This window comes from Stenella coeruleoalba, assembly GCF_951394435.1.
Source record: "Stenella coeruleoalba genome assembly, chromosome: 17".
Classification (NCBI taxonomy): domain Eukaryota; kingdom Metazoa; phylum Chordata; class Mammalia; order Artiodactyla; family Delphinidae; genus Stenella; species Stenella coeruleoalba.
The window spans coordinates 80466472-80482379 of record NC_137163.1 but is presented as its reverse complement, the minus strand read 5'-3'; the positions used below and the strand labels follow the sequence as shown (position 1 = coordinate 80482379).

At 38.7% G+C, this 15908-nt stretch overlaps 1 protein-coding gene across 6 annotated transcripts in view; it reads left to right on the top strand.

Moving 5' to 3' along the window:
- The window catches only part of SPIDR (scaffold protein involved in DNA repair), a 354441-nt gene that overhangs the window by 152914 nt on the left and 185619 nt on the right, over positions 1–15908 (top strand). For all 6 annotated transcript variants that reach the window (XR_013824509.1, XR_013824510.1, XM_079901470.1 and 3 more), the window contains exon 8: positions 7250–7463. Coding sequence is in view for 4 of the 6 variants with exons in the window: in XM_079901470.1 (XP_079757596.1) it covers positions 7250–7463 (214 nt within the window). In the remaining 2 variants the exon portion in view is untranslated. The remainder of the gene's footprint in view (positions 1–7249; positions 7464–15908) is intronic.

Genomic DNA, 15908 nt, shown 5'->3' with positions numbered 1-15908 from the left:
TTATTTCTAATAGCTCTGGGGGCTGGGAAGTCCAAATCCAAGGTACCAGCTGATTTGGTTCCTGGTGAGAGCCTCTTCCTAATTTGTAGATGGCTGCCTTCTGCTGTGTCCTCACGTGCTAAGAGAGAGATCCTCTCTCTTGTGTCTCTTCTTATAAGGGCACTAACCCCATTCATGAGGGCACCACCTTCTTGGCCTAATTATCTCCAAACAGCCCCACCTCCAAACACAGTCAAATTAGGGATTAGGGTCTCAATATATAGATTTGGGGGGGACATAAACATTCAGTCCATAGCAATCACCTTTCCTCCAGTATCCAATAACTTGTTCCTCATTTCCGCTTGATACCTCACCAGAATCACCTTTAACATCCATATTTCTAGCAAGCACCCCAGACTCCTCCAGCCTCTGCCCATTACCCAGTTACAAAGCTCTTTCCACATTTTCAGGTATTTATTACAGCAGCATCCCACTTCATGGTACCAAAATCTGTCTTATTCGGCTTGGGCTGCCATAACAAATTACCATAGATGCGGGGCTTAAACAACAGACATTTATTTTCTCACAGTTCTGGAGGCTGGAAGTTCAAGATTGAGGTGCCACCATGGTCAGTTTCTAGTTGAGCCCTCTTCCTGGCTTTTAGGTAGCAGCCTTCTGGATGTGTGCTCACATGGCCTTTCTTCTGTGCTCAGCAGAGAGATGCAGGGAATCTCTTGGTGTCTCTTCCTCTAAGGATACTCACTAATCCTGTCAGGTCAGGGCCCCACCCTGGTGCCCTCCTTCAGCCTTAATTACTTTCTTGGAGGCTCCATCTCCAAATACAGCCACACTGTGGTGACAGGGGTTCAACATGTGGATTTAGTGGGGGCACAGACATTCGGTCCAGAGCACTCCCTCTTCTCTGGTTTTGTATGAACTTTGCTTAGGGATCTGTTGCCTTCCTGGAGCCTTTGTATGCTTTTTCCTTACTTGGATTTCTTAAAAAATGGGACCTTCTATTGCCCATTCACCCTCTACAGAACAATACAGGCTACCCCTGTAGAGCAAGTCATGGTGACATGCCTGGTGATAGCACTGTGACACTGTGATCCCAGGTGGCTGGTGTGCTCTGCTAAATTCTGTTTGTTCTCCTTGCTAGGGACTCTGATGAACATTACAGTCTCCTGGTTAGTATTATCTAGTCTTTTTTTTTTTTAAGAGTTGGGTTTCGGATTTCTGTTTCATGCTTAGAATTATTGTGGCTTTTGGCAGAGAATATTTTAAACTGGGTGAAAAGGCCAAAAAAAAAAAATGTAGAATCAAGAAGTGAAAGCACAATTGTTTACAGTTCAGTAAGCAGTTGTGGTTAAGAAATGTGTCTGTTCATCATTGCCAGATGACTTAAAATTTTATGGGGGAGCATAAATTTTAAACAAAAAAGTGCTTTTACAGGGTAAAGATGTAAATTTCTTCAGAATTTAGTTTTTAGGTATTATAATCTAGACCTCCTGCTTAGAGCTTTATGAATTTTATTGTGAAATTATCTGTGAAATGAATCTCCTGGCAGCTTACAACATTTACTCAGAAACTAAAATTTTGATGTACCAAGCATTAATAATAATATAATAATGCAGTTAATTAGAGAGTCACTAACTGAATACTCACAGGCACATAATATTGCTGGGTGTTTGGGATCATTGGTAAAATTAAGCATAGTTGTAACCTTTCAAAAGAAAAGATAGTATAATTGTGTACAAATAAGTACAATTCAACTTTCAGTGCATAGTAATGAAAAAAAGCAGTGGTACAATACAGTGAATAGAAAAACCATCATTTGGATTTGATTTTGGACTGTATTGTTTATTTTTCTTTTTGGAGCATCACTTGAATTACAGTTTAATTTGCATCCTTTGGGTAAATATCAAAACCAATTGAGGTGAGGGAGGTAGGTCAAAACCATCTTGGTTGGCAGTGAAATCAAGAACAGAAAAATAGTCCCCAAAATTCTTTACATCAGTTTGTATTATTCGAGTTCATTCAGCTCTTATATATTTTATTGGTATTTATCCAAGTACAGCACAGAGTTCATGATTTAATAGACTAAATTATTCATTTCATGTGTTAAAATCTTGGTACAGTGGTACAGTGATGACATAAAGGAGAATGATCAACCCTGCTGAATGGAAAAGCAGAACTGTGGTTAGAGAATTCACCTGGGAGATGGTGGTGAAATGCTTTCTTAAAGTATGGGTATAGAAACAATGTAAAGATACTTGAGTAGAGTTGTGGAATTTGAGGGTAGAGCAGTGAGAAGTAACTGGTAACAAAGGTGTCTCTAAACAGTGGACGGTTGTCTGGATTACTCAGTGGTTGGCGCCTGAAGGATTCAAGAACAGAGGTGGCTGTCGTTAAATTTACATGTACCAGAGGGCCACTCTGGAGGGCCTTGTGTTAGGGCAGAGTAGTCAGGTACCAGACTGCGGAGGTCAGTTAGGGCCAGGCTGTAATAACTAAGAGGTATCTCAGCCTTAATAAATCCAACACTGATATCATGACACCACTGTTACCCCTGTCCCTTGCCCCTAACACACACACACACACACACACACACACACACACACACACACACACACACACACACACACACAGAGAGAGAGAGAGAGAGAGAGAGAGAGAGAGAGAAAGAAACCTGCTCCTCTGTCTGCACAGGAAGCAGGTGTACTTTAAACTCCCCTGATCTCCATCCCTGACCCTTGCTGTGCTGTCTTGCCCTCCTACCCCAATCTGTGTGTGTGTATGTGTGTGTGTACATGATGGGTGAGGACTGAGGAAAAAAGTAATGGTGGGCACCTGTTGATGATTTGGCCTGAAGAAGAGAAAAAGTACCAGTTTCAGAGAATAGTAGGACATATATTTTAAATCACGACGCTTTATGGATTAGCCTGTTAGAATATTTATGAAGATAAAGAGAGTAATCATACAGGGAGGATCCCAAATTACTCTGCAGTCATCGTGTGGATAATGAAGTGGAACAGCTTAAAGTTAGTGCAACAATTATATTATGAAAAGTATTTCATGATAAAAAATTACAGATGTTTCTGTCTCTATAGGAGGATGATTTCAGAATTTCTCCCCCCGTACTAACTTGCTTCACCTGGTACTTTCTTTTATAGTTTTTGTTAATTTCTTGTATAGTATTTTTTGTATAAGTATTCATGAATGTTTTCCTCACAATATATATTAATTCATCAGCATAACCCACTGAGGAGGATTGGAATTAACATGCATATAAATGGACCCTAGCCACCTGTGTATTTCAAATAAGTCATTTAAGCCAGGAATCAAAAATATATTTTATTCTTATATTACTTGCTCAATTCTTTTGTGGCCTCTTGCTCATTTAAAATCAAAGACTTTTTTTTTAGAGAAGTTTCCTGATAAAATAAATCACTCACTCATTCATGCATTCATTCATCAAATGTTAGCCTTTAAGTTAACTATTTGCCATTTTAACTACAGAGTGTTTCATCTGCTCGGCATATGTATGGATAGAAATTACTAGATCCTGTGGTGTATTTCCTCTGTGAATCGTCTGTTCCTGTGTCTTAACCACTTTCGTGCTGTGTTGATATCTGTGCTTTCCATTTGGTCTTCGGGGCACTTCTTCCTCAGCGTTTGGTTTCTGTCAAATTATACTCTTCCTTTTCAGTGTTGAAATCCTGACTGTGCCCAACCAGCGAGAAGCCTCACTTGAGTCCATTTCTCAACCTGGTGTGCTTTTTCTTTTTCTTTTTTTTTAAACATTTAAACAAGTCCGACGTTTGAGCATAATAAAATAGAGAAAAAAAGCATCCTCAGTTTCCTGTCTTTAACTGCCATTTACCCTTGAGACACTTCAAGTATAGGACTTGTGAGAATACTCAGTTTTGAGCATAAAATCTGCCAGTAATCCTCTCTAACCTTAAGAAAGTCATATGAGCAACTAACTTGTTCAGTTTTATTTGTCAAAAAGGGAGATTAATATCTTCCTTACCTATCGCATAGGGTTATTGTGGATCAAGTACCATAATAGATTTGAAAATGCCTTGAAAAGTTGATATTGTGACAGCGACTGATGACAGTGGCAGCCATTATTGTATGGGTGACAGACCAGGCCCTGCACTGTAGGCTTTCCGTTCTCTCTCTCTCAATGTTTGCAGTGTTCTAGACTATAGCTGATACTATCTCCATTTAAAAAGGAGGGTACTTGTAAGTGTAGATAAGGTATTTGAGGATTTCAGAGGGAAGGAATAGTCGCCTCTGGCTGAGATTCGGGAGACACTTCCTTGACAACATGAAACTTTGGCTGAGTCTCACAGCATTTATGGAAAACTTGCCCCACTGTCACAGAATGGCTTTTTTTTTTTTTTTTTTTTTGCGGCACGCAGGCCTCTCACTGTTGTGGCCTCTCCCGTTGCCAAGCACAGGCTCCGGATGCGCAGGCTCAGCGGCCATGGCTTACGGGCCCAGCCGCTCCGCGGCATGTGGGATCTTCCCGGACCGGGGCACGAACCCGTGTCCCCTGCATCGGCAGGTGAACTCTCAACCACTGCGCCACCAGGGAAGCCCCAGAATGGCCTTTTATGTTTCCTCCATCTAACTGCAGAACAGTCTTCTTCGCTTGTAAAACCAGCATCTCTTGTGCTCAGATTGAAAGCTTGCATCGAATGCATAACTTGTCTTGGGTTGTCTCCCTCAGAGGAAGAGGACATTACGCTGCTTACTTTGTGCAGGGAAGGCAGACCACTGGCTTCTCCTCAGGCCTGTGTGGGAGCACATCCTGTGGGAGGGACTTCACGGTGCTTGGTGGAGAAGTGCTGTTCGCAGCCCTGTGTGCATCCAAGATAGCACTCCCAAACCTGTTTAGTCACCAAGCATGCTGTGGTGATGGTCAAATCAGGGTTCATAGTTATTAGATATTGTCAGGAGTTCTCATAAAAATCTTCAAAGAAACTGCAGTCAGTAGCAGTGTGACTCATCATAAATATATAGGTATTTCTGCTGTAATACTATTTATGTGTTTCTGTAGTGTCTTGCCTTTTGTAAAGTCTGTCAGGGTCTATGTGGACTGTAGGGTTGGGGGCAGACCGCTGAAAACCTATATCGCTTTTTAATCAGCCGCACATGCCAGTGATTGGTTACCCAAAGGGAGAACGGTGCTGCCCGGGCACCACTGGCCGCTTGAACTCCAGCAGGACAGTGGGTGCTGGAGAGCACGGGCCATGGGGCTCTGGACAGCGGCCGCTGCTGGTGGCCGAGGATAGTGTTGGGGGTAACCCCTGAGCACAGGTAAAAGTTTTGAAAACTCCTAAAGTATGTCCAGAAATTTGCCTGTGGCTAGTGCAGTCCCTACCACTAGGGCTTTTCCCTTTGCTGCCAGTGAGCTGAACTCTACCCACTGAATTGCTGCCCTGCCCAGGAAAAACGGTGTGCTCACCGCAGTGACCCCCACATATCCTGACTTCTTTTCCTGTTCACCAGCTGAGGTGAGCTGCTTTTTATTAAAAAGACACCTGTCGCGGCAGAGCAGGCTGAGTCTTCACTTCCTAGGCAGCACCGTTCTTTCCAGTGTGTTTTACTCTCCATAGTGACCAGCCCAGCTGAGCCAGCACAGCTTAGGATGTGCTTGGTCACATCCTTGCCCCTTCTGTTTCCTTCTTACCTTGAGAAACAGTCTCACGATAGACACATACTTAGAAATCATAGTTCCAGATAGTGCTCTGGGGAGATGCCATGACCTTGCTTCATACATGAACGCTTGCTGAAGGCACTCAGAGAGAGCAGGGCGTGGAAAACTTGGGGTCCAGGGGAAGATGACTAGAGAAAAGTGAAAGGGAGAAAGAAATGAAAACGAAATTAAACTATATAACTAAGGCGCTGGTACTGTTTAAATGTTAATTTTTATACTCACTGTTAACCAGTTAGCTAAAGTGGTAATGAAAGTCATATTGGTGTCTGTTATTAGCAAGGCACTGTACCAGACACTTCGGTTTTATCTCATTTAATTCATTTATTTTTTTTAACTAAAAAGCAGAGAGTAATAAAAAAAGTGTATTTACTACCTAGAATTAATAACACATATTAATCTTTTATAACAAACAATACGGCAGATAAGTTTGAAATCCCCTGGGTTCCCTTCCTGAGTCACACTCCTCTTTCTCGCATGATTCAACAGTTACAACGAGTTTTCTGTGTGTCCTGCTAGTCCATATTTATGTACCTGTATGACATATGTACCTGTAACAATATTTTATTCTTTGTGTTCAAGAAAAATAACATTATGGGTGTTAGGCTGTACATACTGTTTACCCCTCTTGTATTTGAGATCTCTCCAAGCTGATATGTACAGATCAGGTCCATTCACATAAGCTTCTGTAGAGTGTCTCTTCCATGAACCCACCACAGTTTACCCATTGGCTATGGACTGATGCTGGGTTTCCTCCTCTTACAAACAACACTGAGATGTGCAGCCTTGTCTAGATCTCCTGGTGCATGTGACAGAGTTCCTGGGTACATCGCTGGGATTTCCAGGTTATAGGCTATGCACACTGTCAACTTTATCTATCTTACTTAATTCTTAAAAATGTTAATCGAGGCAGGTGGCATGATCCCCAGTTTACACATGAGAAAAATGAGGTGTTTAAATGCTGTGTAACTTGGCCAACTTAATTAATAAGAGACCCAGTGATTGAATCCAGATCGAATTCCACCCATTTAAATTTAGAGCCCTAACTCCCATCAGTCCACAGAAATCCTCAACTTTGAACGTCCACGATCATTAGAATACTTGCAGCCGGCCCGTCATACTGTGTCATTTCAAAGTAGACAATCAGAGCAGGTAATGAGGTGGAGAGGACCCGGTCATACTCCTTTTGTTGTGATTTTTGAAAGGGTTCAAGTTTTGGAGTGAAAACATGCTTTGTGAAGTGATGGATCTGAGTTTCCCGTATGTGCAAGACTGTTTCTTTATGATAGAAAACTGTTTCTTATGTTGCTTAAAATGTACATATTAAATGCAACATGCAGGATATATTGATTTAAAAAAAAGATGTTACCATGAGCATGTTAGAGTCTGTATTTTACTTTTCAAAGTATCAATATATAGACCATTTTCTCCAGGTGAAGAAGGCTATCTGAAAGTGATTCTCTTTTTCATGATAATTTTATTCACACTTGGACCATATGTCTTTTAGACTTCATTTTTGCTTTTGTTCTTTTCTTCACCTTCTAGGTATAAAATCTGGTATATTAACTGTGAAAATTCTAGAGCTTCATGAGGAATGCACCATCCAAGTTGCAATGTGTGAGCAGTTATCGGGGCTGCAGGCTGACAGCTCTTCTCAGGGTGGGGCCCCTGGGACTGGCCTGAGGGTTCTCTTCGCCAAGGAGACTGCACGCTGCCTCCGGGGACTTCCACAAGACATCATCCGCATCTACCCTCCCTGGTGAGTGCAGAGAACTGATCCCCACAGTCCTCAACTGTGAGTTTGTCTCAAAAGACCTTTTTATCAGGAACATTTTTGTCACTTTATTATACAGTAATGCCAGGGGATGGAGCCAGGATTCGACATAGATTTTATGTAACAGAAGCTCTGAACTGTCTCTGATGGCTCGTTTGTATTTCTGGTAGCAAATTTTTGATAATTTGGCGGGGGTGGTGAGGTGGTGAGGGAGAAACAAGCACATCAAGATTCCTGCTTAAGTGGTGTGTTGTTATGAAATCTGGCTGTTTTTGTTTTTATCTTTCTTAGAAATATAATTTTCGTAAGAGTGATTATGTGACAATAGAATAATACACATTAATTTAATACTTCTTTGCTAATTACTTTAGGGGGATAAAAATCACGAATTAAGACATAATAGGGTTTGATCTTCAGGGGCATAAGTGGTCATTAGTGGATCAGAAATTATTTTTGAGGATACCATGTTTGTTTTCTTCTGCATAGGGTATTAATTTTTACCACCAAAAGAAGAGGGAAGGTTTGAGCAGACTTGTTTTAAGGGCTGTTAATTTTATTGACAGTTTTTAAGTTTCATTCATCTGTTAAATTCTTAGGTTTGAATTCAACTTAAAGATCTTTAAGTTAAACTTCTTCCCCAGAGGAGGGATCTTTTCATTGTGTCCATAGTGAGTGATCATCAGTCTCTAATTAAATTCTTCCACAGACAGGCTGAGGATATCAGAGGGTAACTTGCATTACTTTATTTTATTTAAATTTCTAATACATTTTTAAATTGAACAATATAATATACAATATAGAATCGTACACAGATTATAAGTATACATTTCATCAAGTAATCACAAAGTGAATACATTTCTGTCCAGTCCAAGAAATAGAATGCAGTCCATACCTGAGACTGCAACACTCTCCCCTTTCCTTCCTCTTCCTCCTGCTCCGGGTGACCATGATCCTGACTTCTGATGCAGTAGACACCTTTGAATGTGGGTTTTGTGCTTCTCAATATATTGTTACCATAATAACTTGTAAAGCTTATAGCTGTTTCCACTGCTGACAGTTTCTCAGCAGTCACGTCAATACCACCGTCAACATTTTCATGACTGCACATTATAATTTCTTTACTCTTTCCATATTCTCAGCATATAGTATATATCCATTCTTTTGCTAACATAAATAACTCTTTAATAGATATTCATATATATGTATTTACATATTTCGGGTTATTTCTCAGAGTAGATTTTAGGAACTGTTTTAATGGATTAAAGGATATACCTTTTTTTTTTTGCTTTTAATTAATTTTTGTTGGAGTATAGTTGCTTTACAATGTTGTGTTAGTTTCTACTGCACAGCAAAATGAATCAGCTATACATATACATATATCCCCTCTTTTTTGGATTTCCTTCCCATTTAGGTCACCACAGTGCAGTAAGTAGAGTTCCCTGTGCTATATGGTATATTCTCATTAGTTGTCTATTTTATACATAGCATCAGTAGTGTATATGGGTCAATCCCAAAAGGGTATACATTTTGTTGTTGCTGTTACTGCTGTGATTTCTTGATACAGTTAAGTAAACTGTAAACCTCATAGTAGAGTACCTGCTGCTGAATACTCAAACTGAATACTTTCTCTTATATTTATTTACTGTTGACAGCTTCTCTTTTGCAAATTGTTTTTCTTAACTTCTACTCATATATTCATTGGGGCCCGGGGGATATTCTTATCAATTCATATGTCTGTTTTGTATAGTAAAACTTTTCTATTTATACAATTATGTTACTTATGATAACAATTTTGATTTTTCCTTCCTAATACTTATGCTTCTTTACCTGTTTCATGTCTTATTGCATTGGCTAGAACTTCCAAATCAAAACTTTTTCACTACTGTATTCCTAGTGACTAGAATAATGCTTGGCCTATGGTAGACATTCAATAACTATATGATTAATGTTGAGTATTAGATAATCATCAAGATGTTGTCAGTCTTGTTATGTTCCCTGTTTGAATGAGAGGGTGTATCAATGTATTTCATTGATTTGTACATTCGCTAAGAAGCATTTTTTGATGTTTACTTACTGTATAATAAGTCTTGTGCTAAATAATGGGTAAAACAGTATTCAAAATGAATGACAAATCGTCTCTGCCCTTAAGGGACTCACTTTATGGTGGAAGAGAAAGGTAAAATAAACATGTGATAAAGACTCTAGGAAGTATAGTAATAGAGGTCTGTACAAAGGATGTGAGAGCGGTGAAGAGGTAAGCATGACTGATAGGTCGGTAGCGGGGAGAGAGAGAGAGAGAGAGACAGAGAGAGAGAGAGAGAGAGACAGAGAGAGAGAGAGAGAGAGAGAGTGTGTGTGTGTGTGTGTGTGTGTGTGTGTGTGTGTGTGTATGGAAAGAACCAAAGAAGGGGCTGTGAGGGCATTTGCAGTAGAGGAGGCTGAATTAGCAAAGAACAAGAGGCCAGAGTGGCATGGTGTATGCAGGAATATACATAGTTCATATGGATGAAGGGGAATTCTGCAGCAGGAGTGGCAGCAAGTGAGGATGGAGAACATGTGTACAATGTTAAAGAGCTGGTGTGTTAAATCCTTCCTGCTGTCTAGGAAAGGAAGGATGTGGTCTTACTCACAGTTTGAAATTTGTGCAGGATAACTTAGAAGGAGGCCAGAGTAAAGGCATCCAGGAGACTTTGGGAGTAGCTTAAGTGTGCGGGAAGATGATGACTTGGACTAGGATGGTAAACAGTAGATTCAGTACGTATCTCAGAGTTGGCAGCACCAGGATGTGCTGATGGATTTGATGTGGTTTGTGAAGGAGAGACAAGAAACAAGATTCCTCTGAGTTTCTGGCTTGAGGAAACAAGTGAGTTAGGGCACCATGTAGTAAAATGGGGAGACTTGGGGCAGATTTTGATGGCACAGTCAGCAGTACCTTCTTGACACCAGCAATACCTAAAGCCCTGAGTAAACACAAGAGAGACTGTGGTGCCCAAAGAGAAACTGTCAGCTGGTCTGGTTTTCAGTGTAAGCCATGTGTGGTAACTGCCGAGGTAGAGCCCTCAGGCTTGTTCACAGCTGCTTTTGTTCCTGCTCCATCTTTGCCACCTGGGATTCTGTGAGATGAAGAAATTGCTAGGAGTAAAGCAATGCTGAAGGTGGAAGGTTTGTTTATAGGGTGAGATTATCTTCCTGTTATGACAGCCAGTCTTTTCCCACCAAAATTACAGAGTGTCTTCAGAGGAAATAAATAGAAAATAAATAAATAAATAATAATAAATAAATAAAATTAAAAAATAATAATAAAATAAAAATAAAATAAATAAAATAAAAATAAATAAAAATAAATAAATAAATAAATAAATAATAAAAAGAAATAAATAGAAAAGGAAATAAATAGAAAACTACTGCAGTGTGAAAATGAAAAAATGAGCACAATGACAGTAATCTGGATAATCTGAAAAACTAGAGGGAGGAAGAGAAGGAAATCTGTCACTCATGCTTACATGAGAAAGAAGGAGAAGCAGGTGTCAGCTCTTGCTCCATGAGGCACTTTTCCATAGGGTCTTCATAGGAATATGACCAGAAGGCCTTGTGCTTAAATAACTTTGGGAAAGGCTGGTTAAATGCGTACTAGTTACCGTATTATAGGAGTGCTCAGAGTATCTAATATGAAAATGTGCATTATGATTCACAGTAGAGGGAAGCAGAAGAAGAGGGGAGCATACAAACAAGTGACCACTGTCTTCCTAGTCTAAGAAGGTGGATCAGGAGGGCAACTAAGGAGAGTGGTGTCTCAGAACATAGAGCAGGGAGTTCCAGGAACCCACACCTCCACCTAAACAGCTGCTGCACGGGCAGGAACCATGTGAAGTATGACTTTAGAATTCTATAGAGTTGAACATTTGTGGTCGAGGGAAGATTTTGGTAAAGAATACAGGGAGGGGGAAGGGTAAGCTGGGACGAAGTGAGAGAGTGGCATGGACATATACACACTACCAAGTGTAAAATAGATAGCTAGTGGGAAGCAGCTGCATAGCACAGGGAGATCAGCTCGGTGCTTTGTGACCACCTAAAGGGGTGGGATAGGGAGGGTGGGAGGGAGGGAGACGCAAGAGGGAGGGGATATGGGGACATATGTGTACATATAGCTGATTCACTTTGTTATAAAGCAGAAACTAACACACCATTGTAAAACAATTATACTCCAATAAAGATGTTAAAAAAAAATGGGGAATTTCAGCTGCTGGTAGCAGCTACTGTCCCACATCACCCATCTCCACAATCCTGGTGCAGAATGCTAGAGCCAGGGTGGGCAGTATATCAGGGTTTGTACTGATTGCTGAATGAAGCTTTGATCACTGAGGCACTGGCGCAGAGGCTAGTGGACATTTTTCCAGCCCCTTCACAGGCTGAAGTGGTTTCCAGGAGAGTTGAAGAGACAGTACATGTCTACCTCCCTGCTGTTTGGAACCAAACATTTAAGTGAATCTTTGTCAGGTCTAGCTGATGACAGAGACAATGAAACAAAAATACCACTTTGCTACACAAGACAAGGAGCACACAACTTACAAAATAGTATGGAAAATTCATAAATGGATGAATCCAGCTCTCAGTAAGTTAAGCTTCAGCAGCCCCTGTGGAATGGAAGAATTAAATTCCCCGAGTTACGCCAAAATAATACTGAAATGTCCAATTTTCAACAAAAATTACAAAATATACAAAGAAACAGGGAAGAATTGGTGCATTCACAGGAAAAAAAATTGACATCGCTGAGGAAGCCCAGACATTGGAATTATTAGTCAGGTATGTGAAATCAACTGTCTTAAATATTTCCAGTGAGTTAAAGGTTTACTATATATTAAAAACTAAAGGAAATCAGGAAAATAATATGTGAGCAAAATGAAAATATAAGTAAAGATAGAAAAATTATAAAAAGCAAAGAGAAATTCTGGAGCTGAAGAGTATTGGGTTGGCCAAAAAGTTTGTTCAGTTTTTTCCATAAGATGGCTCTAGTAGCGCTTAGTTGTCTTTTAACTTCATTCGAAACAATTTTGTTAGACTGTATGGTGATAGCTGTCATATCAGTGCATTTAAAAAAAACCTTACCAAAATTGGTGAGTTTTTGTGTAGCCATTTTAATATTGAAGATGGAGAAAAAAAGCAACATTTTTGGCATATTATGCTTTATCATTTCAAGAAAGGTAAAAACGCAAAAAAAGATTTGTGCAGTGTATGGAGAAGGTGCTGTGACTGATTGAACATGTCAAAGGTGGTTTGCGAAGTTTTGTGTTGGAGATTTCTCTCCGGATGATGCTCCATGGTTGAGTAGACCAGTTGAAGTTGACAGTGATCAAATCAAGAATACATAGTTAAATAAAGTTCTTGGTGAAAATGAAAAAATGTATCTTTTATTTTTACTTAAAAATCAAAGGAACTTTTTGGCCAACCCAAATACAATAACTTAAATTTTAAAACTCACTAGAGAGGTTCTACAACAGATTTAAACAAGTGAAACAAAAGATAAGTGAACTTGAAGATAAGACAATTGAACTTATATAGTCTGAGGAACAAAAAGAAAAATGAAAAGACCCTGAGAGACCTGTGGGATATGTCTTATCAAATAGAGAAACATGTGCATTATAGGAGTACTAGAAGAAGAGAGGAAACATCAGAAAAAGTATTTGAAGAAATAATGGGTGAACCCCCCCGCCCCGACCCACATCTGATGAAAGACATAAATATACATATCCAGGGAGGTAAGTGATCTCCAAACACAATAAAATCAAAGAGATCGACACCAAGACATATTGTAGTGAAATTGTCAAAATCTAAAGACAAAAACTTTTGAAAGCAGAAATATAAAAGGAACTTGTCATGTACAAGGGATCCTCAATAATATTAAGAGCTGATATCTCATTGAAAACTGTGGGGTCATGGATGCGACTAGAGATTATCATACTAAGTAAGGTTAAGTCAGAGAAAGACATACCATATGATATCACTTACATGTGGAATCTAGAATACGGCACAAATGAACCTATTTACAAAACAAGCAAACTCACAGACATAGAGAACAGACTTGTGGTTACCAGGGGGGAGGCAGGGTGGGGGAGGGATGGACTGGGAGTTTGGGGTTAGTAGGTGCAAACTGTTACATACAGAATGGATAAACAGGGTCGTACTTTTTAGCACAGGGAACTGTATTCAATATCCTGTGATAAACCATAATGGAAAAGAACATAAAAAAGAATGTATATATGCGTATAACTGAGTCACTTTGTTGTACAGCAGAAATTAACACAGCATTGTAAGTCAACTAGATTTCAATAAAAAAGTAAGTAAAAAGTCTCATTTTAAATGGCATTTTGTTGATGACTACTAATGCTGAGCCTATGCATACTGTGTTTTTGTATATCATCTTTGAGAATTCCTGGAATAATGCCCACTTATAGGTAATGTATATCATTTTTATGTATTGTTGGAATTAATCTCCTAATATCTAGTTTAGAATTTTTGCATCGTATGCATGAGAGAAATTGGCCTACACTGTCCTTTCTTGTAATGTCCCTATTGGTTTCAAAATTATTAGGGCCTTATAAAATAAATTGGAACATGTTTAAAACAAACAAAAAAAACCCTGTGGGGTCAGAAAGCAGTTGATGACATATTTAAAACCAGAAAGGAAAAAAAAAAAACCAAACCTGTCAACCAAGAATTATCTCTCTGGTAAAACTACCCTTCAAGAATGAAAGAGAAATTAAGACATTTCCAGATATCAATAGCTGAACGGCATTTATTACCAGTAGACCTACCTTAGGAGAAATACTAAAGGGAGTCCTTCAGGCTGAAACGAAAGGATACTAAACAGCAACTTGAGGACTTCCCTGGTGGTCCAGTGGTTAAGACTTTACCTTCCAATGCAGGGGGTGCGAGTTTGATCCTTGGTCAGAGAGCTACGATCCCACATGCCTCGCAGCCAAAAACCAAAACATAAAACAGAAGCAATATTGTAACAAATTCAGTAAAGACTTAAAAAAATTAAATGGTCCACATCAAAAAAATTCTAAAAAAAAAAAGAGGCAACTTGAACCCAAGAAAAAATGAAGAACATTGGGAAAAGTAACTACAAAGGTAAATATAAAAGGCAATGTTATTGTAATTTTGGTATTGTTTGTAATGTTCTCTTTCTCCTGTATGATTTAAGAGAAATATTCATATACTTTATAAATCTGTGTTAATGAGAATACAAAGTATACAGATGTTCATCTTGGTATTTTCCAAAATAGGTTGTTACACTTAGTAATTGTAATTCTAAGGTAAAAGTTAAGAAAATAACTCAAAAATGTAGACAAAGGGAAGAAATAATTAAAATAGCACAATACCAAAAAAAAAACCCACCTAAGTTAAAAAAAGAAAAGCAGTTATGAAGAAACTGAAGAACAAAAAGTAAAACATATAAGGCATACAGAAAACAATAGCTAAATGGTAGAAATAAAACCTTCCTTATCAGTAATCACATTAAATGTAAAACGATGAAACCGAACTATTAAAAGTTAGAGCCTAGCAGATTGCATTTACAAAAACAAAACAACAACAACAAAAAAACAGGTTTTATCTATGTGCTGTCTACAAGAAACTCGATTTGGATATAGGTCACAAAGTGGTTGAAAGTAAAACAAACAAATATATATCTCATACAAATAGTAACTAAAAGAGAACCTGGGCGGATGTATTATTGTCAGGAAAAATAGATTTTAAATTTTAAAAAAAGGTTATGAGAAATGAAGGATATTATATATTGGTAAAAGATTCAATATAACAATTCTAAACATACATGTACCTAACAAAGGAGCCCCAAAAATATATGAAGCAAAAATTGAAAGAATTGAAAATAGTCAAATCTACAGTAAATAGTTGGAGACTTCAGTATCCCACTTTGAATGATGAAGAGAACGAACAGAAGGTCAATAAGGAAACAGAAGACTTGAATGACACAGTAAACCAGTTAGACCTAACAAGTATGTAGAGAGCACTCTTATCTCAAAACAGCAAAATATATATTCTTCTTAACTGTGCATAGAAGGTTCTCCAACTAAACCCAGATGTTAGGCCACAAAAGTTGTTACAGACTGAATTGTGTTCCCTTTAAATTCATATACTGAAGTTCTAACCCCCACTATACCTCACATTGTGACTATACAGCAAGTCCCCTACATATGACACGTTCGTAAGTCCAGTTTGCTCGTAAGTCCAACAAAGTTCGCCTAGGTATCCAAGTAACACAATCTGCTATATAGTACTGTACTTTAATAGGTTTATAATAGTTTTCACACAAATAACACATTAAAAAACGCAAAAAAACACCTTTTTAATCTTACAGTACAGTACCTTAAAAAGTACAGTAGTACAGTACAACAGCTGGCATCCAGG